This window comes from Adiantum capillus-veneris, chromosome 30, assembly GCF_014529385.1.
Source record: "Adiantum capillus-veneris isolate H3 chromosome 30, ASM1452938v2, whole genome shotgun sequence".
Classification (NCBI taxonomy): Eukaryota; Viridiplantae; Streptophyta; class Polypodiopsida; order Polypodiales; family Pteridaceae; genus Adiantum; species Adiantum capillus-veneris.
Genome location: NC_140960.1, coordinates 1,650,230 through 1,678,133, shown reverse-complemented (window position 1 = coordinate 1,678,133; position 27,904 = coordinate 1,650,230). Strand labels below are relative to the sequence as shown.

The 27,904-nt window shown below is 43.7% G+C and overlaps 1 protein-coding gene across 1 annotated transcript in view; it reads right to left on the bottom strand.

Annotated features, from left to right (window-relative positions):
• Positions 1-17,357, bottom strand: part of LOC147417429 (ylmG homolog protein 1-1, chloroplastic-like) — a 46,737-nt gene extending 29,380 nt beyond the window's left edge. Inside the window, exon 1 of the mRNA XM_086507401.1 lies at positions 16,626-17,357. Within this exon, the coding sequence (XP_086363527.1) occupies positions 16,650-17,261 (612 nt within the window). The 5' untranslated portion in view covers positions 17,262-17,357 and the 3' untranslated portion in view covers positions 16,626-16,649. The remainder of the gene's footprint in view (positions 1-16,625) is intronic.
• Positions 17,358-27,904: the final 10,547 nt, after the last annotated feature.

Sequence of the window (27,904 nt, the reverse complement as noted above, 5' to 3'; positions counted from 1 at the left end):
CCTATGGAAAAGTGCTGTATAACGCCTTATTGGACACGGGTGCTAAATATAATCTGCTATCATATGGGGTGTGGTGTCAGTTAGGGAAGCCACCTCTATCTGAGAGTATTATCCAAGTCAAGGGTGTCAACAAGAAAAAAACTACGGTTTTAGGAATCTGACACACTTCTGTCAGTTATGACAATGGGGTTGTAGCTCAAGACTTTTTGGTCATGCCTACTAGAACTATGGAGGGTAATATAAACCTAGGACGCACGTGGATGATAGCCACCAAATGCACTATTGATTGGGGGACTGGGGGTGTCACAACGCAAAAACCAACTCTTAGCCCTGCCACGCAAGCCATAGTACCTGAGATATTGTCTCTTAAGGAAATAAAACCCAAAACATTGCGTATCCAAGAGGTTAAACCATATGTCCCCATAGCCCAAGTCTCTAGAGCTTCAACTGATGTAGCTGAAATAAAGCTTGAGACACACAAGACCCATCCCAATATAACAAAGAAAACATACATGTGGGTCCCTAAAGCTTCTTTAGCAACCATAGCCAATGCTAAAAGACAGCAGCCTGGTAAGAGACGTCCCATTCGTCCCAAGAAATGTTACGTTGGATTCCTAAAAAACTATTGGAAGCCCAAGGCTACTATGAAAAATGATCAAATCTGGGTGCCAAAACGTAAATTGTGCTCTTACTTGTCACCTGGCCCGTGTAAACCCAATCCTGTGGCTCCAAAACAAATTGAAAATCGTGGAAAGGAAAAAATCACGGAATGTTACACACCCGCTCTAGGGCTAGTTTGGGTACCAAAGAAAGAACGATTTGTTCCATCTAGCTCAGGAACAAGGAAATCAAATGAAGCTTCTTGCTCTTCATGTAGTTCCTATACGGAAATAGAAGCTTTGACACAACCTCCACCTACCATTGTACATATCCATACAAGCAAGAAAGAGGTTGCACCTCCCGTTGTAGGTTCACCACCTACAACAATGTTGCAAATAAAATCATGGGAGAGTACCTTACCACCCTTGCAACTAGATGAAACTCATAGGGCGATCGAAAACTATTGGTTAAAGCCTTCACCCGTAACAACTTGGAACAATTGGTTTCAAAAGGTGACGACATCATTCCAAAAGGTATGATCTACCCAAAGAAGGGGGGAGTGTTTGCTGACATCCATCATTCACTTGCTCCCCTCTTAACCTTCCTCCCTGACCTCTCAATCTCCAATCCTAGGGAATGTATATATAAAGCCTTATACTAGTTCTAGCAAACAAACCAAAATATATATTTTTTTTTATATTTTTTTTTTTATTTATTTTATTTTTTTAAGTAAAAGAGCAAGAGCGACTAGCAACGAGAGAGCACCCTATCAGATCCTACACATAAGTCTAAATTCACCATGTCACATCAAGCAGCACATAAAAACAACTCATGTTTTAAAGACCTAACCAAATCTATCTGTATTCTCAAAGATGGCTAGTTCACCAGAGGCATGCGCTTCTATTTTTTATGAAAGGTACCCTTTTTCTTTTTCTCAAGTGTTTCACATCTGCTACCCTGTACCTTCTTGCGAATGGGATTTGGTAGAGAGACTTGCGCGCGAGCAAAATTTTGAGGAGTTAGAATGGCTGATACGTCTATGGATAACTAGTGATCCCTACCCAGTAGCGAATGTTTCTCCGGTGGCACATGCTTATTCTTTTGCACAAGATGAGTATCCACGCATCGCGAGGTTCTTGATTAACACGCTTGCGCAAGAGGATGATAAAGAAGAAATAATAGAGACCGAGGAAGACTATGGCCTCACGAAAAATGATTTCGTTTATCTAGATGATGAGGATAGAGGCCTAGCCTTAGGGTGGCCACCCGGTTTATATAATATCCTCTTTCCTTGATTCTAAAAGGGATAACAGATAGATAGGTTAGGGGTCTGGATTGTGTTTTGAGTTTGTTTTCTAGGAGTTTTAATTTTTTCACACTGACATGCCTCCTAGAGGTATAGTGCTTGTTTTTTGGATGTGTTAGGTAGGACTTATATGGATTTCCATCCACATGGCTGAGGACATCTGCTTCGACGAAATGAGCAACTCCATACCTCCAGGTGTACTACTTTCCATGATTCATGTTGGTGGATATGTATAATTGCTAATAATGATTTTTCATGGTTTGTTTGAGTGCAATAGTTATGTTTGTTATCTGCCATTATAGATGTATAAATTTGTCTTTACTTAAGTTGATGGAATTAGAGTTTAATCTTATGGACGAGCCTTGAGATTAGGAGACCGTGACTTTAGGTTAACTCATTTACTTGACCACTACACCTAGCTGATAAAATTATCTGAGTATTTGAGACCTTAGGAATGTTTAAGGCATAGAGAAGCTTGCTCACTTAAACAACAAAAACACTAGTGAGAATACAAAGGAAATGGAAGCAAAAAACATAAGTGCCACAAATGAAAAATCTAATGTTGGAAGAGAAATCCTAGCTTGATTTGGTACTTCACTCACATGTATTGTCTATGGTACTAGAGCCCTAGAGGTTCCCAGTGTGTGCGCTTTTCTTTGAGAAGCAAAAAGCCCCGGACATACAAAATAAGCACACACGTCAAATGATTGTGAACCAAAGTAAAAAAAGAAAAAAAAACAATGACATTTAAAAGACTTCCATCGCGCTTACAGTTAATATTTCAAGCTTTTGTTTGCAGTTGTGAGAGCTAGTTGGCTAATCAAAGCTGAAAAGCACAATTAGGGAATCTTGCATTTAGATAATCTTCTTAGCTAGTACTAGAGTAGTTGTTTTAACCTTAGTCATAGCTAACTAATTGATAGACTCACCCATAAGCCCAAAACTCTAAAAATTATTAATTTACTCAAAGAGCGATTTATTTGTCCTTAATGGCAGTCTAAAATTTCATAAATCTTGCATTTACTCATTTCTACATGTACTTTACATTCCCCTCATGATTTATGGCCATATAATTCCACTTGCTGAAACAGTGATTGTGCCTTGCAGATTCAAATCCAGATGCTCTACAACATGGACATAACAAGCTTCAACTCAATAGCTTCCAAGGACGGAATCTACATCAGGAAGGGGGGCATGTTAACCCTCGTGGCTCACGGACACCCTATCGCCTACGACGGACGCCGTATTATTTATTTAGTAGAGTCAGGCACCGGGCTTGTCAATCCAATAGGAAAAGGGTAGAGTGATCGCCGATGAGAGGCGCACTCTAACTGGAACACACAAGGGTTAGTTGGCTAAGCATGGGCGCCCAAATGTGAATGGGGAGAGCTCATATAAAAGTCACCTAAACCTAAAATTGACCCATTCTCTGGGTGTGCAATAGAAGAAGTGCTCTTGCCCTCTATCTCCATCCCCATCTCCATTGTGTGCTCACAGGTGTGTGTGTGTGTGTGTGTGTGTGTGCGCGCGCGCTTAAGGGAGAGAGGGAGAGAGAGTGTGTGTGTGTGATCGAGCATTGCGACGGCACCTGCGGCGGCGAGGCGGTTGAGCGCAGTACGACGGCGGCTCCCTCTTCTTCGCGGCGAGGAATCCTTCACGGTGACAAGCGCAGGGAGGTGAGTGACACACCCCTGTTCTCTGTGAGCTTGCTAGGCCTGCTAGTTGTGTGCTTGCAGCCTTCGTGGCTCGCACACGGTGCTCGGCAAGTCCCTAGCTCCGACACGTGCAGCAGACGTGCACATGCCTATGCTCCTCTTCATTCTTCGAATAGACTATCATGTCATCAAAGAATGTCCCAACAAACTGTTGATGCGAGCGGAAAATGCGGTCCATCATTCTGTTGAACGTGGCAGAAGCATTTGTTAGCCCAACGGCATCACTAGAAACTCATAAAGACCAAATGTCATTCTAAACGCAATCTTGTGCACATCTCCTAGCCTTATACGAATCTGATGGTACCCACTCTTAAGGTCTATCCTGCTGAAAATTGCAACACCCTCTAAACGATCGAGAATAACATCAATTCTAGGAATAGGAAACCTATTCTTGATGGTATTCTTATTCAACGCACAGTAATCAATACAAAAGCGCCATGAGCCATCCTTTTTCTGCACTGGGAGCACTAGGGAGCGAAGGGGTGAAAAACTAGGCTGAACCAGCCCCTTCTCTAATATGGTATTCTTATTCAACGCACGGTAATCAATACACATGCGCCATGAGCCATCCTTTTTCTGCAATGGGAGCACTGGGGAGCGAAAGGGTAAAGAACTAGGCTGAACCAGCCCCTTCTCTAATAACTCCTCGACCTAGCCCATAATCTCTTTCTATTGCGCCATGCTAACCCTGTAGGGGGGTCTATTTGGTGGGCTACACCCTGGCACCAAATCTATCCAATGATCCTCAGGTCTCTCTGGCGGCAATTGCGACGGTAACGAATCAGAAAAACAGTCACTAAACTTTTGCAGAAATGCTGACCTTTCTTTATCTAACACAGATAAATTTGATTGACAATTATATGAGACATCACGTGCAAAAATCAAGTACACAGAAAGATAATTCTTTATTACAGAAGTGATAGCGGAAGCAGATACAATAGGGACAGACTCCCCTTTAAGCTTTACATCCAAAACATGAGTTTTGCCCCTATGTTGAAGGGTGATCGTCTTGCCGAAGGCATCCAGCACGCCATGCACTCTGAACATCCACGGAATTCCAAGTGGCGCATCGCACCCTTCCAATGGCATGATATAGAACTCTTATGTGTCCACATACGACTGAATATGCAGACGCAACTTTTCAATAATGGGAGTAACACACTCTGAGTGGCCAGGACATGCCAACCCTGCCTCTGCTGTGTACCCCATCTCTTCAGCTCTGATGCCCAACTTCATTGTTAGGTGCAGCAGAATGATTGTTTGCGCTTTGCTCAAGATGAGTGCTCCGAACTGTGCTCAAGGTTCCTTTTAGTTCTTATGGAAGGGAGAGCCTTCCGTTCTTAATGGAAATGCGATGATCACAAACAAAGTGAATGGACACTGTGCATGCAAGTGTATGAGACTGAGAGATAGAGAGAGAAGAGAGATACGACACCAAAGACGTTGTAGAACCCTCCTCCGAAGGCCCCACTCTCGTCGACGAGACCGACGAGAGTGGTCTACTTATGATTGCACAATCTGGTACAAATGGTATGCATGAGACTGATGCAAGTCTAGGCTATGTCGGCGATGACGACGGTGATGACAACGACGACACTAGGGCTGAAATCTGCAATCGTTTTACTGCTGTCCAAAAACGCTATGGGCTGAAATCTGCAAATGTTCTATCTGCTGAATTCTGACTCTATGTCGATGACGAAGACGCGCTGAAAACGCAGATGCTAGAATCTGCGTTTTCCGGGCTGAAACTGTAAACCTTGCGGAAACTGACTGTGCGGAGAGGAACTGCTGCGGGAAGGTGAGATCTGCGAGGTTCGCGACTTGATCTACGAAGTCTAACTGCTGAAAACTGAAAACGCTGATGGTTCTGAATTTTCCGTCGCGATGATGGTGCAAAACGCCGGGGCTGATCTGCAACCAAAAACGCTAGGGCTGAATTCTGGTGTTTCTGTCGCCGGGATTCTGCAGATGCAAAAACGCTAGGCTGATCTGCTGTGGTCTTGTCGCCGTGGCTCTGCAAATGCAAAACGCTGGCTGGTCTGCAGTGATCTGATCCAAAACGATAGGCTGTTCCTTGGGAGCAAAAACGCTAGGTCACTTGGGGGGTTCTGCTGGGGTTCGGCTGAGGAGGTGCCTGTTGAGCATGTGCTCCTGCTACCTCTTCTGCCATTTAGTGCTAACTTGGGTTTGTTTATATATTAACTTAGCAAAATTGCCCTACCTACTTTTGTTGGGAAGTCACTTAAAAATAATAAGTGAAAATACCAAAAATAGGGAAAATAGGCTAAATGCACTGGAAAATTCCGCTGACTGATTCTGAAGGGAATACTGATGATCATGCTGTGTGCAACCAGAGGATATGCATCTATGCTAAGTGACTGGGCATGCACGGTCTACAAATAGACTCACAAAAGTGCCAGATCACTTCTAAATCTAGACTGACTGGATTGACAGAACCCTGATCATGTTGTAGCTTGTCCACGGACACATAGGGTTGGATGTGTCACGTGACATCCCCTCCTTTTCAAAGTGAGGTACTGGTACCGAACTGTATGGCGTCGAGGGAGATCGCCAATAGCATCCGGAATCCTAGAAGGGACTCTTCGCCGGCCCACTCTGATGTGTGGGTCATGCGGTACTTGAACTTCATAAAGGTCTGCAACGCTTGCTTCTTTGGGCCGCGCCGAAAGCGACACAAAGTCTTCAATGGCTCCTTCGATGCTTCAACTTCGTCTAGAGTCCTGCTTCTTTCGTCTTCAAGAATCTCCATGGCTGAAAATTCCTGAAACCATTTCGAACACAAAACCATGAACATACCCATTCCATGTAAAGTGAAGGAAAACAATCTTGTCTTCTCTAAAGACTGTGTATGCAATGTAGATGAACATAGAGATGGAGTGACAATCCGTTCATCAAACACATGCAAACGATGCGATCGAATCTTTCTTTTATGATCTAGAGCAATCAATTGTGGCAAAACACAACGGAAATGCCCACGCTTGGTGCTCATACTTTCATGTGCTCGTTTGGAAACTGTGTCATGCCAAGGAAGAGACATGGAATGTGACTTCCTTACATACATACTTTTCAGCTTTTCATGAGAAATCCGCATACATTAGTGCTCATCCATGAGAGAAACGTGCTCAACATACAATATGTCATGCCTAGGAAAAGGGATCACATAACGATGTTGATTAAAATACAAGAAACCGTCACGAATGAAACACTCGAACAATGCGTGCGTATCAATCATGCGAACACATAATACTTCCTGTGAGGGTTCTTTGGACCAAGGCTCGAGAGCCAAGATCGGTTCCCATCTATCGAATCTTCTTTTGGGGGTTCTATAGACCTCGACTCGAAAGCCAAGATCCATTCTTCGTGATTGATCGAATCTACAATGAGGTTAGCTTCACTAGAGAAAGTATTACCTAACCCATCATCCTTGTGAACAATCACAGCATCTTCATGCAAAATCATCATGCTTGTGAGAAATCACATCTTGATCATGCAAATCATCATGCTCATCATTATCATCCAAATCATCATCCTTAGCAATATCATTCAAATCATCATGCTTATCTTTGTCATCCAAATCATCATGCTTGTCATTCAAATCATCATGCAAATCATTGTCATTCAATTCATCATCATGCTTCACACAATCATGCAAATCTTGTGTATCATGCTTTGGAGAAGAAGAGAATGAAAGAGTCTCCTTTTCCCGATCCTGTTGAATTTGTGCCTGCATTTGAGAAAAGAGTCGCAACATCACTTGCATTCTTGCTGTGGTCTCACGGTCATATTCTGCTTGTCTTGCTTTGGCTTCCAAGCGTGCTTGTTCGCTCTCACGCGCTATGGCTGCCATTCTTTCTTAGTACTGGAGCTCTATGGCTGCCATGTCTTCTTCGTAGTCTTTTCTTTCTGCTTCTCGTTCGGCATCTCTTGCTTTGTCTTCTAACTTCTTGTCCATCATCCTCTTGTCGAAAGCCTCCATAGGAGTTAGTGCAATCCTTGTTGTAGATGGAAAAGGGGGAGGATCGACAAAACCTCCTGGTGGGGAAATTCTTCTTCGCCTCTCTCATGCTCATCACCTCCGAGCGAAGTATCCATTCCGCTTCGAGTGATGACCATTCTGAAGTCGTGGGTTCTTGTGGGTTCTTAAGTTCTCGAGAAACTTGGGTTCTTGGGTTCTTAAGTTCACGAGGAACTTGGGTTCTTGGGCGTCTTGGTGTTCTTGAGGTTCTTGAGGTTTTCTTTTGCTTGCAAATCGCGTTTGAGAAAGATCTTCTCTTCACCCGAGTTCTACTCCTTCCTGCGGGCGCACCCCTTGGCGGCCTTGCACTCACACCAAGGTTGCTTTTTCCCACCTCACGTCGATTGGCCGGCCGCTAAGTGCACGGTCCGCTCTCAATGAGTGAAAAGAGACACAAGGGGAGGCTGGACAAGCCCTTCTTTCTTGGGATTCCTGTCACTCTTCAAAAAACACGATTAGGAATCAACACGCCCAAGCGAACTTGGGTTCGTGCGACCTCAACAAGCAAAAAAAAAATATAATGTGGTTCTTGTGGTTCTTTCCTTGAGTGATACAGAACACTGCCAAAGCTCTGATACCAATGTTAGGTGCAGCGGAACGATTGTTCGCGCTTTGCTCCAGATGAGTGCTCCGAACTGTGCTCAAGGTTCCTTTTAGTTCTTATGGAAGGGAGAGCCTTCCGTTCTTAATGGAAAATGCGATGATCACAAACAAAGTGAATGGACACTGTGCGTGCAAGTGTATGAGACTGAGAGATAGAGAGAGAAGAGAGATACGACACCAGAGACGTTGTAAAACCCTCCTCCGACGGCCCCACTCTCGTCGGCGAGAGTGGTCTACTTATGATTGCACAATCTGGTACAAATGGTATGCATGAGACTGATGCAAGTCTAGGCTATGCCGGCGATGACGACAGTGATGACGACGACGACACTAGGGCTGAAATCTGCAATCTTTCTACTGTTGTCCAAAAACGCTATGGGCTGAAATCTGCAAATGTTCTATCTGCGGAATTCGGACTCTATGTTGGTGACGATGTCGATGACGACGATGCGACGACGACGCGCTGAAAACGCAGATGCTGGAATCTGCGTTTTCCGGGCTGAAACTGTAAACCCTTGCGGAAACTGACCGTGTGGCGAGGAACTGCTGCGGGAAGGTGAGATCTGCGAGGTTCGGGACTTGATCTACGAAGTCTAACTGCTGAAAACTGAAAACGCTGATGGTTCTGGAGTTTTCGTCGCGATGATGGTGCAAAACGCCGGGGCTGATCTGCAACCAAAAACGCTAGGGCTGAATTCTGGTGTTTCTGTCGCCGGGATTCTGCAGATGCAAAAACGCTAGGCTGATCTGCTGTGGTCTTGTCGCCGTGGCTCTGCAAATGCAAAACGCTGGCTGGTCTGCGGTGATCTGATCCAAAAACGCTAGGCTGTTGTTTGGGAGCAAAAATGCTAGGTCACTTGGGGGGTTCTGTTGGGGTTCTGCTGAGGAGGTGCCTATTGAGCATGTGCTCCTGCTGCCTCTTCTGCCATTTAGTGCTAACTTGGGTTTGCTTATATATTAACTTAGCAAAATTGCCCTACCTACTTTTGTTGGGAAGTCACTTAAAAATAAGAAGTGAAAATACCAAAAATAGAGAAAATAGGCTAACTGCACTGGAAAATTCCCCTGACTGAATTTGATGGATTCTGAAGGGAATACTGATGATCATGCTGTGTGCAACCAGAGGATATGCATCTATGCTAAGTGACTGGGCATGCACGGTCTGCGAATAGACTCACAAAAGTGCCAGATCACTTCTAAATCTAGACTGACTGGACTGACTGAACCCTGATCATGTTGTAGCTTGTCCACGGACACATAGGGTTGGATGTGTCACGTGACATTCATAGCTAACTCTGGTGAGATAAAGTTGGCTTTGGCACCTGGATCAAAGAAGATGAGTGCCGTCTGATCCCTAACTTTACCCCATGCCCTGCATAACTCACTGGCATCGCCCTGCATAACTCACTGGCATCTGTGTTGGGCCTATTACGGTTCACCCACCATATCTGGCACCAAACCTGCCGTGGGTTTAGGCTTCTTGCCTTTCTGGTCCTCTTTATCATCTGAGTCAGCTGGTCTTTTCCTTTGTGGACAATTGGTAGCAAAGTGACCAGGCTGCTCCATATAAAGCATTTATTTTCAGCCATTAGGACCTTCTTTTCCTCGAGCGACTTGCACACAAAAGGCTTCCTTTTCTGTTTCTTTGCCTGCGCTCCAGAAGTCCGTGCTGAATCCTTATCTTTGGTGGCCTTTTCTAACCCCTGTGACGCTTCAGGAGCCGTTGGGCTTCTTCGCTGAATTTTTCTTTTGCTACCCTCCTTTCTCGTTGCTCGGAAACCCACTGTCCTCTCCTTTCAAGAAGGCAAGACCAGTGTTAGCAACTTTCATAAGCTTAGTGAGGGTAGCCACTCTGTTCTTGGTACAGTAGTCCCGAAGCCCTTTAGACAACCCACAACAATACTTCTCTATCTGCTCTGTCAATGGCACAAATCTGTAGGAGGTCACTGAGAGTAACGCTTTACAAAATCTCCGATTGTACTCCAGCAAGCCCTTGCATGTAGCCGAAGTAAGCCGGTGCCAATCTGTCGTGACGTCGGCTTCAAATTCATTTGACAGCCAAGCAGATGCAAACGTTTGCTTGAAGTAGACCCAAGTGGCGGGTGCCTGTCCTTGCATTAACAATGTCGTCCGCCATGTAAGCCCATTGTCCTTTAAGAAAGTGGCAGCTTTCTTGACCTTAGAGGCCTCTGTAAAATTCCCTCCTGCATAAGCTGTATCAAACTGGCGAAGGAAAGTGAGAGCCTTTGCTTTATCCTCAAAGCCATTGAAAGTGCTGAACTTTACAGTTGCACCACCTTCTTTGTAAGGTTTCGGCTTTTCCAGTGCCCCCAAATTGTCATACGGAATAGTCTGTAACATGGACACTGTAGTAGGCATCATCTGCACATCTTGGCCAATAACATTTTGCGTCAAAGGTGCCATATCTGGCTGCTGTGCACAAAAACCAACCTTGCCGAAATGACCCTGTGGCACCCCAAACTGACCCTGGTTGCACTTAAAACCTTGTTGCATGCCGATGCTACCATACATACCCAAACATTGTTCTTGGCATGTACGGCCGACTTCCAAGCGCATAACCAGCCATACTCTGGCACACAGACCTACCCCCGAAATACCCAAGATGTACCATGGGTGATGGAAAAACTGGGTGCATAGCCTAGTAACCAATTCCCTGTCCATTCAAGATAGCATGCGGGCTCTGAAAGGTGGCGGGCTGAACTGGCATAACCTGTGGAATAGGCATCCTATCCACCTGTTCAAGGACGAGAGGAACCTGTTTTGGAGCCCCTGACCCCGCAACATGCAAGTGTTCCCTATCTTGCTGAGTCGCATGAAGTACTTGGGCTTGAGCCTCAACAAGCTCCGTTCGCGGTGTAGGTTGCCTATTTTGCTGTTGCACTGGTGGCGCTTGCAAGAACTCCATAAACCTTGGATTTTGCACCAGTTGCGAAAAGACATTCACTGTGGCAACTAACTGAGTCCTGAACGCATCATCCTCAAGTTGCCCAGTCATAAAGCCCTGTACTGCTAGAGGGACATTCACATCAATAGGAGGTACAGTCTGACGTGGCCGTGAGCTCTCGCCAATCTCGAAGACCATAAGAGTTTCTTGTCTGTCCTTCGAAGAGGAACCCTCTTCCAAGGCTAGGAGTGCACGAGGTCACCTCGAGGAGGTGAGGCCGGGTGGTATGGGACGCTTGGTCTTACAGGTGCACGCCTACGTCCTCGGACGCTGGCCCCAGCACGGGGGAGCTATCGGATGGTGGCTATGGTCGGGTGGTTCGTCGGAGCGTGTGTAGGCAGTCCATGTAGCCGAGAGATCCACTCTCTTCGTTTGTTTCAGTAGACAAGATCCAGGGTTGGCCATAGGCCTAGCGCTCCCCCTCTGTGCAGCAAACGTTGGTGTATGCTCCAAAAAAAACAAGTAGCCTGCTCCCCAGAAAACGCAAATATGGCCTGAAAACGCTGATGGAGAGAGAGGGCTTTGTCGCAATGAAACGGTCTGTAATAGCCAGTGCTAGGGAGGAGAAGGGTGATCGCCATCAAGGGATGCAAAAAATGCAGGTGGAGAGGGGTTTCTCTGCGACAGAAACTCACCAAGAGCCTTTGCTTGCCTGACTGATGCTAATCGTGGCTGATCTTCTTCTTGGGAGGGAGGACCTCATGCGGGAAGCACCAAGACCATGGAGAGCTCACTCTGATGCCATGTGAGTGCGCGTGTGCGGAACCGTGAGAGAGAGAGAGAGAGAGAGAGAGAGAGAGAGAGAGAGAGAGAGAGAGAGAGAACAAACGCTAGATGTGGAAGAGGGGGCGATCAGCCCCGCATGACTACCAGAGAAGAAGACCCGTACAATGGTCAGATAATATCTAATGGGTACCCCCTTGGCCCCATATATATGAGTGCCAAAGGTGGGCGGCCGGACAAAGGGTGCAACATATGCATGGGTGGCCATCTCGAAGACATACTCGCCGTACAAGTATGCCGTAGACCATGTGAAGCAACAGAGTGGTGTAAGTCTTAACAAAAACTGGTTCCCTGTCCATTTAATGCAACATGTGGACTCTGAAAGGTGGTTAGTTGAACTCGTAAAGCCTATGGAATAGACGTCCTAACCACCCGTTTGTGGACAGAAGGAACTTGTCTTGGAGCCCCACGTGACTCCGCAACATGTGAGTGCTCCCCGCCTTGTTGGGACGCACAAGGGACCTGAGCTTGAGCCTCAACAGGCTCTACTGCATGAGACAATTGTCTTGTCTGCCGTGACGCTGGCGGCGCTTGAAGATATTCCATAAACCTAGGATTCTGCACCAACCGAGAGAACACATTCACAGAAGCAACCAATTGTGTCCTAAACGCATCCTCGTCTAGTTGCCCAGTCATATACCCTTGACCTTGTGGAGCATACAAATCAACAAAAGGTACAGACAGGGGTGGTCGTGAACTCTCGCCAACCTCGAACACTGGAGCAATAGCCTGTCTGTCCTGTGAAGAAGAACCCTCTTCCCTGGCATCGTTTGTTCTATCAGTCATAGTGTAATTCCGAGTTCCTATGCTCTGTCTTTGCCGCAAACCAACCAAGGCTCACTCTTTAAGGAAAAAGTGATTATGTCCTAGCAACGGAACCATGAAATCGGCCCGTAGGAGACGGTAGACTTTAGATTTCACCCGATTCTTCACTTGAAAAAAAACTTTACTTGAGCTTTACGACAGAGGAACTTCACCAATCACGAATAAACCTGTGTATTAACACTTCAAACAAACCACGGCCTGGCAGCTAGAGCGCTACCAAGCAGATAGCGACACCCTGTAGGCCCCAAAATTTGGCGCCCCTTTCGGTATTTCTTTATTCTTATTGTGAATAGACGATCCGAACACTTTCACCTCACTCTCACCAAGCTGTCCAAACCTGTCCATGGCTGTAACTGCAGGTTTTTGACCCAATTTCGCCAACATAAAAACGCAAAAAACCTCTGTAGGTCAAAAGTACACGTCAAGGACACTTTCCCTTGCGATTTGGAAGCTTTCCAATGAGCTGTAGGTCAATTTCAGCATGCTGTAATTCCCTGTTTTGACACTATCAGGTGCCCAAAGTCCTGATTAAGCATCCCGAGGCTTTTCCGAGGCTCCCCTGGCATTGTCCTGCAGTTTAGGTGCGAAACCCTAAACCTGCAGAAAAGCACAGCAGGCTGCAATTTTCTGTTTTGCATCGTTTTGGGCGGAGCGAACATGTCTACGTGTGTCTCAGGTGCTCCTACACGCAATGGGACAGTTTCCCTTTGAAACGGACAAGTTTTCACGCAAGAGAACTCTCCATCTTCGCAATCCTTCGCAACGGAACTCTTATGTACCTGTGGGGGATTAGCAATTAGCAAATCCGGTTCCTGTATAGAAGGGTCTTGCCTTGGCAAACGCGCATAAAACCCCAGAACTGTACATGGTCATCTGAGAAGCCCTACTAGTGGGGCATTACCATATGTGCAAAGGGGGGGGGGGGGAGATGCGCGAGAGCAAATCGTCGCGCTACATAGAGCAAGGGAGAAGGCAAGCTTTCCATTAAAGTTGTGATCAGCTGCACCCTCTACTCACATAGTCTCACAATGAAGCAAATCAGCCCCCTCTCTCAATTTGGGGACCCCCTCTTCATGTAGATCTGGCAAGATCCTCTGGAGCCGCCAAGTGTCCCTTATGCCTCTTTTGAGTTGATTTCCTGTAACCACCAACTTATAAGTGTCACGAGGGGCCTAAAGGACTTTGAACTGAGCCTAGACACCCTTTACTGCTCGGATTCCAATGCTGACTGGCCCGACCATCTTGTGGAGACCTGCCCTTCCCGACCGCGGGTGAAACTCTCGGCCGTCGACCATTTCACACTGGCCACACAATGTCCGATTATTTGTGACTTCAAAAAAGAGGGTCCCAAAAATCAAATAAAAATCAAGGGAAAGAAACCAACAACTAAGGTTAGTGGTTGCCACAACCTCGTGACACTACCTCTGCAAGGAAGACCAACGGCATAACTTCCGCCTTATAGATTGTAGAGCTCGCTCAAATTGCTACTCATATCACATATCAATACCAACATGAAAAACGGGATATCTATATGTATAACCTCTAGCTAACCAAGTGAAATGTTCCTACACACCCCACTAGCAATCCTCGTCAACTCCTACCTTAAAATCAAAAAACTTTTGCCACTTGATGAGAGCACCACTGGCCAAGCAAAAGGTAGCAAGAGCATCCAGTCTGTATCATACTATGTAAAAAGCAAGGTATCGACGTATTCCTGATCCAACAAGTCTTGGTGAACCAAACAAAGAGATAGCAATGCCGCGCAACTGCTCGCAAGAAAGAGACATGGCCTCTACAAAAAGACCGAACGGCAACTGGGGTCCATGTTGAACCGTAGACAGAGAGAGTGTAGGCATATAGATGTGGATTCAAAAAAATACAATGGCCCAATGAAACCGAACATGTTTTCATATTAAAAATGAAGCACACAATTATAAGCACAAATATTGAAATGAAAAAAATGTTCCGAGACGCTGTTCCGACAATTCTTACAAGATCAAGAAACAGAATTCCATTTTGGCCAATTGAAATAGAGGTTGAGTGACTATGAAGGCAAGGTTGAAGAAATAGGCTAACAAGAAAGGGAAAGTTGTTGCCGAATTTCCACAAGAAATTATGGCTGGACTTAGATGATAGATAAAGTCAATAATAGATAAAGTCAATAACACGACTTCCACATTCAATCTTGCCAAATTGTAGCGAAATGAGCGTGGTCATGAGCACATATAGGAGGGCTTGAAAGGTGAGAGAAAATGTGAGAATACAGAGAGAAAGAGGGTGTATGAGCAAAGCTCTGCATACAAACTTTCACAAGATTGCAATCAACAAGGGACTACCCAACCCCACTACTAAGGGCCAATAACATGGAAAACCCTACAAAAATGGAGAAAAAGCATGGACAGCCCTACAACGAAGCCCGATAACAATTATCCCTCCAAGCAAACCTTTGCCTCCTCCACCATACCATCCTTAAGAGACTTGATAGGTCCTCTTGCCTCTCCCAAGGAAGCTCAAACAACTGCCTCTGCCATCCTCCTCCAGGCCTTTGACTGACGCCTCAAAAACCCCTCTTGATTTCAGATCTATATAGTGAAGAAGGTTTAAAACCAAAGTGCGTGCACAAATACCACAAAGCGAGTGAGTCGTGATGAAAAAACCAAATTTTAATGCCACATCATCAGGAGCAGAACAATTCTCCAAACATGTCCTAATTCACCACACTAATGACAAATAGTTTGTTTCTTGGAAGTTCCACCACATTCGACAAAATCATCCTTCCGTAATCCTTGCTTTTGATTTTTTGTCATGATAATTGTCCAGTCAAGGACTCAAGGCCGTGTCTATGTCCAAAGGTCTGTAGCTGGTCCTGCTAATCCAACACCATGAGAACAAGCTCAGAACAAGCTCCTTCCATATCAAATCAGTGGTGGACCCCTTGGTGATTAAGGAAGTGGAACCTATACTCTATGAGCAAATGAGTATCCACTGAAGATATCATCTTGTCTTCTTGAAGAATCATATGCATAGCATTGATTACATGGTGCGAAGACTTGATTTCTAAACGTCAACCTCTTAAACAACAAAAATTTCATACATGTAGACCCCGATTCACGGTCACAAGGAAAGTATAAGCCCTTAGACTCGGAATAGTTATTCACAAGACAATATAACCACAAGTCACCATGCATACAGTTCCTGAATATGCTCGTGCACACCCCTCCCCCCAACACACACACACACAACCACAGAGCATCAATTGATACAAAGATCTACAAGATGAAATACTTACAGAAGCAGGATAGACTCAGCCATAGCACTTGATAAAGGCATAGACGAAAACAGAAGGGTAGTTGATACCTCAAGGCACCACAAACAAAAAATTACTTAACACCAACTGTTTGCAACTCCTACAAAACTTCACAATGTAAAAGAAAGCGCAGAACTGGGTACCAGTGCATGCTCCCACACACACACTCAAACAAATCCACATACCCAGACCGAACTAGCAGGCTATGACAGCCAGGAAACATGCAACATCTTGTAGCCCAGCACAATGAGGCATCTATCAAGGGGCTTTCTTGAGCAGGGCCCTCACTGAACAAACATGGAAAACAAGCAAGAATATCTGTGGAGAGCATCACTGGATATCTCAATACATAATGCACATGTACATGTATGCACCCGCACAAAGATACACAAATGCAAACTATAAGAAGATCTTACTAATGATTACATTGTTGCATATAACTGAACAAATGGTAAATAAATGAAAAAAAGTAAGGGATAAAGCACCTGGGCCATGGATACACCGGTGAGCTAAGCTTGGACAGCAGTATTGAGAGTGGAGGTCAATATACCAAGAACCAAGAAGGCCAGAAGGGGGCTCACATCCAATGCATTGAAAAGGGGCGGAATGATGTTACGGAAAAGGTTGAGATAGGGGTCACACATATCCCGAATTGCCTGCAATGGTTGCCTCTCCCACGGTATGTTGGGAAACCAACTGAGAAGTACCCTCAACATCAACACACCACTGTACAGCTCCAGCCATTTCGCCATTCCCGAAGCAACCACAGTCAATGGCGTGCTCACAGAGCCTGAGGAAATAGCGGCAAAGCAGCCCAGTGTCCCTGCGATCGAAAGCTTGCTTCTCAAACCTGCAATCACCGCCCCTTCGCAGGGGGTCGGTCTGGAACTCACTCGCCCGATAGCACTCAACATTGCCTGGGCGAGTCTCTGTGTATGTGTAAGTGTTTTGGATATGGCGAGTAGGGTGTCGCAAATAGGCGACGTAAAGATACGGGCTGCGTTACTCTGGGCCGAATTTAAAACAACGACATAGCTGGATGGGCGTGCACAAACCCTCATTGGTTTGCAAGGAAGAGGAAGGAGAGATGGTGTCCGCAGCAGCATCATTGTCGTTGCCATCTCCAAGGCGCACAGACTATGCCTCAACCTGATGACTTAGAACAAAAAAAATTCCTTCGAGTTGCAGATAACCCGACGGGAAGCAAAAATGGAGTAGATTCTAGCGAGTTGGACGGTGGAGAGGTGAAAATTTAAACTAGTTTGCCTTGATTGCTTCATTATGTATACGGCAAGAAGTAAATAACTGATAGTAAATAACTGCTTCATTATGTGGATTTTATCGCATGGCATAGCTTATAATGATGGCTCTATAACATCTCTCCTCGAGGCTTTCACCAGAAACTCTATGACCTCGCATCACAAATGAGAGGACTTATCCATCTCCTCCAGTGTTGGACTTTTTTATTATAAAAAGAATACAATTGTACAAGGAAAAACTCCACTACTTTTGATATTCTTCGTCTTAGGGTAGGCTGAATCTGCCATATTGTCTGTCCGTAGGCTCACACACGCACACACACACACACACACAAACTCGCAGTCTTTAGGACATCCAATCTGACATACATGTCAATCAAAGCACGGCCAAGCGCGACGTCTTTCTCCAAGAGTCCCCAAGGACATAGCCTTTCGAGGTGCAAGCATAGGTTGTACACATGATTTGTCCCATAGGCTGACTTCGCATCCATCTCTGAGGTAAACTCGTTCTCTTTAGTGGTCACCTACAAGGGCCATGATCATCCTCCTCATCCAAAGATCTTCTTTTCATTAGTAGATGATCTTGCCTTGTCGTTGGTCCACATTCCTCATTGAAAGGCTAAATTTATTCCCTCAGTGCGTGATCACTACCTATTGTGTCCTGCATAGGGCCAAAAGAAAGGAAATTCAGGCTAAGAATCTCATCATGAACATCAGTGTCTTGCGTAATACCATATGCCTTCAAGATGACAGCATAGCCTTCAAGGCGAAAGTATAGGTGACTGAATTTAGAGAGATACACTCACTTTGCATCCGTCAAAAATAGCCTAGATCTTTCTGGCCCTGCTCCTATTGCACGTATCCCACAATCAATGCATTCCAAGAAACGGCATTCCTGATAGGAAGCTCCTCAAGCACTTTTTGTTCTTTCTGAAGCGTACCAGATTCGACATACATATCAACCAAGGTAGTGCCAAGCACGACATCTTTTCTCAACAGCATGTGACTAACAATGCAATTATGAATTTTTGTGCCCGTATTAGCATCTTGTGTAGAGCCACATGCCTTCAAGATGCATGCGTAGGTGATTGCATGTGGAGAGAGGCCCTCGCTTTGCATCTGCTAAAAACAAACTGGAGCTTTCTGGCCCTGCCCCTATAGGGAAAATCCTGCTATCAATGAATTACAAGAGTCCACACTCCGGACAGGAAGCTCCTCGAGCACTTTTTGTGCTCTCTTAAGGGCACCACATTTAGCAAACATGTCAACCAAGGCATTGCCAAGCATGAAATCTTTTTTCAACAACCCCTGACTAACAATATCAGCAAGAATTTTTATGCCCATATTAGTATCTTGCATAGAGCCCTATTCCTATAGGGAAAATCTTGCAATTAGTGCATTCCAAGAGTCCACACTTTGGACATGAAACCTTCTTGAGAAGTTTTGGAGAGAGGCTCTTGCTTCGCATCTCCTAAAAATAGCTTAGAGCTTTCTGACCCTACACCTGTGGAGCAAATCCTGCAATCAGGAGAGAGGCCATCGCTTTGCATATGCTGAAAACAGACTATATCTTTTTTGCCTTGCCCTTGTGGGGCAACTCCTGCAATAAGTGCATTCCAAGAGTCCACATTCTGGACATGAAGCTTTTTGAGAAGTTCTGGTGCTCTCTGAAGTGCACCACATCTAGCAAACATGTCAAGCAAGGCATTGCCAAGCATGAGATCTTTTTCAACAACCCATGTAATCAACACACTCCAAGAGACGACATCCTAGGCAGGGAGCTCATCTAGGACTTTTTGAGCTTTTGTGAGGGCACCTCATTTAGCATACAATTGACCAAAGCATCTCCAAGCATAACATGTTTCTCCACCACCCCTTGATTGGCAACCTCATTATGAATACTATCGCCCACAACAATGTCTCACACAATACCACATGCATTCAAGATTCATGCATAAGTATTGCATCAAGAGGGACCCTTTTCGTTTTTCATCTTGTGAAAAAAATCCATACCTTCCTTGTCACGGCCATGTTGGGCATATGTTGCAATAAATGCACTCCAAGAGACCACATTCCAAGTAGGAAGTTGAACCAAAACTTTTTGTGGGGGCGCCACATTTGGTATACATATCGACCAAGGCAACCTCAAGCACATGTTTCTTCAGCAACCCTTGTTGTTTAGCAACCTCGTTGTGAATACTCCTACCTAAAGTAATCCATATTCTATTTTGCATGGGTGGCAGTAGAGCAAAAATCAATTCTTTTATGGATTCAATGTCAAGGGTTTTTTGAGCATTAGATAATCCAATCCTTTTTTTCCTCTCAAAAGTGGCACATTTGCTGTTCTTAGAAGCAATGGAAAATCTCTAATTGTGGTATAAAATCAAGAACTAGAATCGCGGGAAAGGTTTTATGGGACCCATTGAAAGTTTGCAAATATCCTACTTGAGATAATTTAAGTTCAACATCCTATGGCTTCACATAGATTTCACTACTTTGTGGATACTTGGTATCCCCTACATTAGATTTCTGAACACTGTCACTTGCATCAACCCAACAGCTTTTCTAGCTGCTTTGGAGCTGTATTTTCATTCTCATGTGTTCATTGTTTTTGTGCCATGTCTTGCATCTAGCTTGCTCTCACTCTCCTATTGAGGAATGTTGGTAGGTATTCCAACATCAATGTAGCCCTTCCTTCTTCACCAACACTCTCAACTTTTAGTTTTCTCTTGTTCACGCGGACCATGGGAAATAAGAAGATGACAGAGAGTGAAAAGAAAGAGGACAACCAGGAGGGTAAGATCGAGCATGGAGGGTCAGGATGTCTACTTACTTCACGAAACCATATCGACATGCACAATGTAAAGCTTTTTTGGCGTTAGGGTCAATGGGCGAAGGGTCGATGTCTTCTTACTTCACAAAAGCACATCAACATGCACAGTGTAAAGCTTTTTTGGTGTTATTTTGTGGATGCTCCCTTTTTCTTTTGCCAATAGCTATGTGCCAAGTGGCAAAGCTTTTTTTAGCCAGCGTTCCCTAAAATGGTATTACACAATCAAGGTAAAGATACACAGTTTCAAAGTTTCAAAGCAGACAATCATGCCAATAAGGCATGAGAAGATATTGACATTAAGTGAGCCATGTGGAAGGGAATGTAGGTTTTATTTATTGTAGAGTTGAAGTAACAATATATTTTTGATAAAGAACCATCTTAGTGAATCGTAAAAGACATTGTAAACACTAACATAAATTCAAAGGATATACGATGAGAAAGTAGATTATCATGTTAGTAATTATAAGTGAAGCATGTGGAAGGCAATGCCATTTTAATTTTTAATTTTTTTGGACTTGAAGAAGCGAGCAAGTTACTGATAATGGATCAACTTAGTGGATAGTAGAAGACAATCAATGAGGGACAAGTAATGAAAGGAGAGAAAATGTGACGGACACAATAAAAGTAAAAATAGTTTATATCTTTCCTGCTTGTTTCAAAAACGTGTATTTTTTGCAATGTGGTGGATGAGCTTGCAAATTTTTATATCCATCAGACCCTGTGCTATTAAATCTATAAATGAATTTTTTTTTCTAGAGTACTTGCTACAAGGATATTTCTACAAGTAGAGAGCTTTTCAAAAATAAAGTTTTCAAGAAATGACTGATAGCGCAATACATTGATACGCATCTTCGAAGGTGGATTTTTAGTGTATTATGCATTTTTCCTATTGTAGTTGTTTGTTACACCTATGTACTTTCGCTCGTTTGGTCGGCAAGTGATGGAGTACATTGTGTAGTCGATAACCGTTGCCTCTTGTTGTATGGATTGTCGTGTTCTAGTAGTAGTATTTGGTTCTTGTTGTTCTATTCTATACAGTAAAGATGAGGCCACTGTGAGACAAAGTGTGAAATATAGAATTCTTGGATAACGAAAGCAAAATTGAGTGAAGATAAAATGAATATGGCCTATACGTTGGCTTTGGTTGTTGACGTAGGCATAAGGATTGAGATCTCCAAATCGTGTTTTGTAAATATCCTTGTGGAATGAGCTAGTCACTACTGGCAGCTATCCCATGTCAAAGACTTGGAGTTAACTAGATCAGATCAAATATTGAGACTTCAAATATCAGCAGACAAACTAGATAAAGGCTGAAATGGATCTTTAAAGACAAGAGAGTAGAATTGGTATGTATTTGGATACCAAGAAGTGTATAAATGGGGCACTAGATAAAGCTATGAAAGAGCTAAATGATGCTCATAGCAATTGCTTAGCAATTACAAAAGGGAAACTCTAAACTGTAGAATCACTAACCCACAAAATGAAGTAATGGGTCCTATTTATAGATACTCGGTTTGGGCTCTGACTGATTATGCACTATACATCTATGGTGCTAAATGTATTTGATACCTATCAGATCCTAATGACTGTACTAGCGCCTGACTGAGGCTTGTTCCCACCCTTACATTCCTCCTCCCCTTTCTTTGTGGTAAATGTATTTGATACCTGTCAGATCCTAATGACTGTACTAGCGCCTGAATAAGGCTTGTTCCCACCCTTACATTCCTCCTCCCCTTTCTTTGAATTTTAGTGTATTCCAAAATTCCAAACATGCTTATGAAAATGACTGAGATCCACGAGGATGGGCATTCTAAATCCATCCACTTTCCTTCCATCTCGCTCTTTTGCAGCTAATCTCAGACTTCTTTGAATATTCAAATGTGTAACACCCTAGTCTTGGGCTTTACGTACACGATCCCTAGGGTGTTATCATTTCCTCTTATCTAGAGCCTTCTTCCATGTTGACTTTTGAATGGTCTAAAGTGGATTGACGGATGAGACCAAGTCTCAAGAGTTACAACCTATTCAGAAGTGGAAGAGCCATGGCCACAATCCTTGTGGGAAACAATTAAAAACCGCAAAGATGGTAGTGAGATTTTCAAGTCTACATCGATCACTGAAATCAATATGGATCATGAGTTCCCTGGAGAGATACGATCTCTCCACAAAGATGCTGGGTCTATAGCATCTGAAGAGAGAAAACCACACTCCCTATGGACTTTGCCATCCTTCATAGGAGAACAACAACAAAATATGAGGTTAGAGTGGTGCCATCCCAGTGGAAATCCACACCCAAAATGATGGACACCAAAAGCCTCCATGAACTCATGTCTTCTCATATACAATGCAAGATTAGTGAAAATTCCTCATCCAGACATCCCGTATGTAATGGAAATGGCCTATAAACTTTGAGAATAGCGGAATTAAGAGAATTAGAGTGAGCATTTTTGTGAGGTTACTTTGAGAACATAGAGGGTGAACTTAATGATGGTAGCAACATAAACATAGTACTTAATTAACTTGGCATGAACAATACTTTTGCAAGAGAGAGTATTAGAGAACATGACAATAGTTGAGGACTGGATTTACTTGGAGCCCGTCCCCCCTCCAAAAGGCGTTTGTATTATAGATTCTTCCATCAAGAGAGACTTGGTACAATACAATCTTTGTGTTCCTTGTGACCTTGGTGATGCTATGAAGATGGAAAGATTCATGCATCACAAGCATAACATAAAATTTGTGAAAGCATTGACCATCCCCGGCCTCAGTCCCAAGGCCTCAAACACCTTTGAAGGTAGAGAGAGCTAGCGGGGAATGAGGGTAGGGAGTAGGAAGAAGAATCATCCATAGGAGAAAGAAATAGTTCCTCACTTATCGTCACTCTTCTTGCTTAGCATAGCATAATAGCATAGTAATGAAGATAAAGAAGATGACAATCTTAATCATTGAAGCATGTCTCTTGGTTGGATTTGCATTCCATAGCCAAGAGTGTTGGTGTAGGCTCTCCACTTCTCAACAAGCTTGCAGAAGGAGATGGAGCTCTTGCACTTTGCACTCCACACAATGAGAGTATGTGTGTGTGTGTGTGTGTGTGTGTGTGTGTGTGGGAGAGTATACCCCCTCTCATGCTTGGTCCACCTCTCTCTCTCTCTCTCTCGTATTATTTAATTATATCATTTGGACATGTGTCCTCTTTTTCCTCTTTGAGAGAAAGAGCTTAATTCTTTATTTTTATGCATCTAAATTCTCATTGGACCCCTTTAAAGCCTATCTAATAGGATTTAAGCACATCATGAGGGCCACATGGGGAAGATCATGACATGTTTCTTTTATGCTTCTTAAGATATCATGTTTGAATTGAACACTTCAAGCACCTAGTCATTTAAGCATGGAAACTGTTTATGCCTCTTAAGAGTTTATGTTTGAATTGAACACTTCAAGAACCTTAGTCATTTAAGCATGAGAAGCCCCTCAAGCTTAGGAAAGGTTCCCACAAACAATTTAAGCACTTTAGTTAGCAAGCATGACAAGCACCTCATGCTTGGGTAAGATTCCCACCTCAAGGTCAGCCCTAGCATGCCTAAGATCAAAGGACTTTTTAACACTAGCCTTTGGAGGTCTTTTATGAAGCTAACCCTAAGATCTTTTAAGCTCCACTAAATGCACATTGCTCTTTGATAGACTACTTCCTTTTGGACCCCTATTGAGATGTAACCATCTCTCCTCTTGGTCCTTTGCTCAGGTAAATCTAGAAGCACTTATTGCACATTGCTCTTTGGTAGACCGTGTCCTTTTGGACCCCTATTGAAATGCAACCATTTCTCCTTTTGGTCCCCTATTGAAATGCAACCATTTCTCCTTTTAGTCCCCTATTGAGATAGGTCTAGAAGCACATATCTATATCTTAACTCTTGTTCCCCTTTTATCTTCCCATATTAAATGATCAATTTAATATGAGAAAATCATTTGGTAAAGTTAGATATTATATTTTATGACATTACCTCTCTCTTGAAATCATAGTCGTCCTCGACTATGAGGTAGAGAAGATAAAGCCTAGTCATTAGTCCATGTTTCTTAGCGAGTAGAGGATCCCTTTTTACCCTGCGACATCATTCCAAAATGGATGACTAATCCATTTGGTGCTCGAGAGATTTAGCTGTCGCAAGCATGTCTGCTCTTTAGTCCATATCATACTTCCAAAGTAGAGTGACAAGTTCGACTTGGTGTTTGGGAGACGTCGTCAGCACAAACACTATGGGGATCTAGGATCCTGTGCGGTGAGTGCAAGAGAGGGAAGGAGAAGGCGAAAGGGGATGAAGGAGAAGCTACACAGAGGGAGTTGGGTTAGTGGAGAGAAAAGTGAGAGAGTGAAGTCAACTCTCTCACTTTTTCTCTCCCTGTATTCATTAGGAAGAAAATGTGAGTAAGAGTGGTTTCCACGGCCACCTGGCCTACACCCCAACAACCTCCCACTTGAAGGTCATGGTGGCCAATAGTAGCATCAATATAGTGAGTTTATACAAAGTTGATGAAGCATCGCCTAGGGTTCATCCTACACCCATAAGTTATATGCAATGTGTAAATCGCTTCGAGGCTAGGCTCTTTGTGAGAGCATCTGCGGGGTTGTCGTCAGTGTGAACCTTGACAAGGTCGATGTGCTTGCCAGCCAATGCATCTCGTATGACATGGTATCTGACCTCTATGTGTTTCGACTTTGAGTGAAACACCGGATTCTTTGCCAAAGCAATGGCACTCTGACTATCACAATATAGTATTGGAACCTCGTGAATGCCCAAATCTCCCACTAGACGAGCTAACCATATGGCTTCCTTGCTTGCGTCAACGCAACAACATATTTTTCCTCAGTGGTAGATGAAGACGTGCAGTCTTGGAGACACAACCTCCAAGAGATAGCTGCTCCAACAAGCATGAACACATAGCTAGATGTGGATCTTCTACGATCCACGCAACCCACATAATCCGCATCTGTGTAACCTACAATAGATGCATCACTGTTTTTGAAGTGTAAACACTTACCTGTACCTTTCAAATATCTGAGGATTTTCTTTATTGCTTTCAAATGCTTCTTGCCAAGGTTTGCCATGTACCTACTAACCACTTCCACTGCATATGCAATGTCTGGTCTTGTGGCTACCATAGCATACATCAAACTGCCAACTGCTTAAGAAAATGGCACTTTTGCCATTTCCTCCTTCTCAACCACTGTTTTGCGAGAATATTCCTTGCTAAGTTTGGAGTATGCTTGCATTGGGGTACTCAATGACTTCCCTCCCTGCATACTAAAACATTGCAAGACTTTGTGGATGTACTTTTCTTGAGATAATTCAACAATTCCACGTTTCATGTCTCTCTTGATGTGCATACCAAGAAAATGATTGGCATCTCCCAAATCCTTCATGGAAAACTGAGTGCTTAGCATCTTTTTCAACTAATTGATCTCATCAATTGATTTTCCTGTGATAAGCATATCATCTACATACAAGATCAAGATGATTAAAGAACCATCATTCCATCTTTTTGTGTATAAGCAGTGATCCTCTTGACTTCTTATGTAACCCTAAGACTGCATGAATTTGTTGAATTTTTGATACCACTGCCTTGAACCTTGCTTGAGTCCATAGAGTGCCTTTTTAAGTCTACAAACCAATTCTGTCCTCGTTGGCTTTTGGGTTTCACATACGAAGCCCTCTGGTTGTTTCATGTAGACATCTTTATCAAGATCCCCGTGAAGAAATGTTGTGTTCACGTCCATTTGGACAAGTTCCATGTCTTGGATAGCAACCAAGCCAAACACAGTGTGAAGTGTAGTCATCTTGACTACTGGAGAGAAAATCTCATCGAAATCCACACCTTTTTGCTACTTGAACCCCTTGGCAACTAGACGAGCCTTGTACCCAGGCTCATGATCTTTTGCTGTATACGTCTTCTTGTATAACCATTTGCAAGGTAAAAGATTTTTGCCTTTTGGTAATTCAACCAAATTCCATGTCTCGTTGGCCACAATCGAATTGTATTCTGATTGCATAGCCTGCTCCCACTTATCACTATCGTCCATTTGTATAGCTTCTTTATGACAGGTTGGCTCTCCATTGTTAGTGACCAAAATATGATGTATACCTGGCTCAAACCGCTCGGGTGCACGTGATACTCTGACAAAGCATCTCAGTGCTTGATTGCTGGACTCTACTCTCCCTGGAGCAATAGTAATATCTTGCACTTAAGGATTAGGTGCAACACTACTGAACTGAGTTGGTTCGGAGGCTACATCCTCAGAACGAACCGTCTGTACTCAACTTCTTTGATGGGCTTCTTGTGATTTTTTGATTCATTGAAAATCACATGAATTACTTTGTTGGATTTTGGGTGCCACAGACAATAGCCCATCTCTCCATTTCCACCATAGCCGATAAAAATGCATTTGTGTGACCTGGGATCTAACTTGTGAGACGAAGTTCTTTGGGCACATGTGCATAGGTATCACATCCAAATACACGTAAATGCTCATAGCTTGGCGTTTTCCTAGTCCCTAATTCCTCTGGAATTTTGAAATTCAAAGGAGAACTAGGTGACCTGTTGATGATGTGCACTGCTGTCAGAACAACTTTCCCCCAAAACTCTAGAGTAAGCTTCGCCATAGACATCATAGAGATAACTGGCACTTGAATCGTGCAATTTATTCTTTCAGCTATCCCATTTTGTGCAGTTGTGTATGGAGCAGTAAACTGCTGACGAATGTCTCTTCTATTGCAAAAATCCTTGAACTCCTTGGAGATGTATTCTCCACCATTGTCCGTGCGAAAAGCTTTGAGCTTTTTTTCTGATTGGTCCTCAACCATGGCAAGGAATTTTTGGAACGAAGAAAAGATCTCTTCCTTACACTTAAGGAGATACACTCACACCTTTTTGGTAGAATCATCTATGAACGTGAGAAAGTAGTTTGCCCCCCCTAGAGTTTTATGTGGCATTGGACCACACAAATCACTATGCACTAAGTCTAGGGGTTTGCCTAGTTTCTTGTTCAATGGCGAAGATGTCAACCTAGTCTGTTTGTTGTATAGACAATGCTCACACAATGGAAAGTTCGTGTAATCTAACACAAGTAAGTAGAAAAAAACTGAAGTGTTTTCATTCCCTCTTGGCTAATATGCCCTAGTCGGCTATGCCACAACTCAGTACACGACAGCTTGGCAACATAGACAGAGTGTTCATCAACACTCAAAACAAAAATTGAGTACATGGATCCATTTTTACGACCTTTCATCATGATAAGGTTGTTCTTGCGGATCATCCAATAACGATTACCAAAAACTATAGTGTAGCCAAGATCATCCAATTGCCCTATAGAAAGCAAGCTCTTTGTAAGCTTGGGCACATGTCTGACATTCTACAACACAAAAGTAGTGTCATTATGCATCTGAAGTTTCACATCACTAATGCCAATAATGTCAAGCTCATAGGAATCATGAAGCTTGACTATGCCATGCATCGATGCATAAGAGAAAAACCACTCTCTATGCGGTGTGACATGAAAACTTGCACCAGAATCAAGAATCCAATTATGTGCATAACCCTCATTCTGTGCAACCAAAGCATTTGAAGTGAGATCTGAAGTGAAAATGAGAACGTCTAAGGGATCTGTTGTCACCTCTGC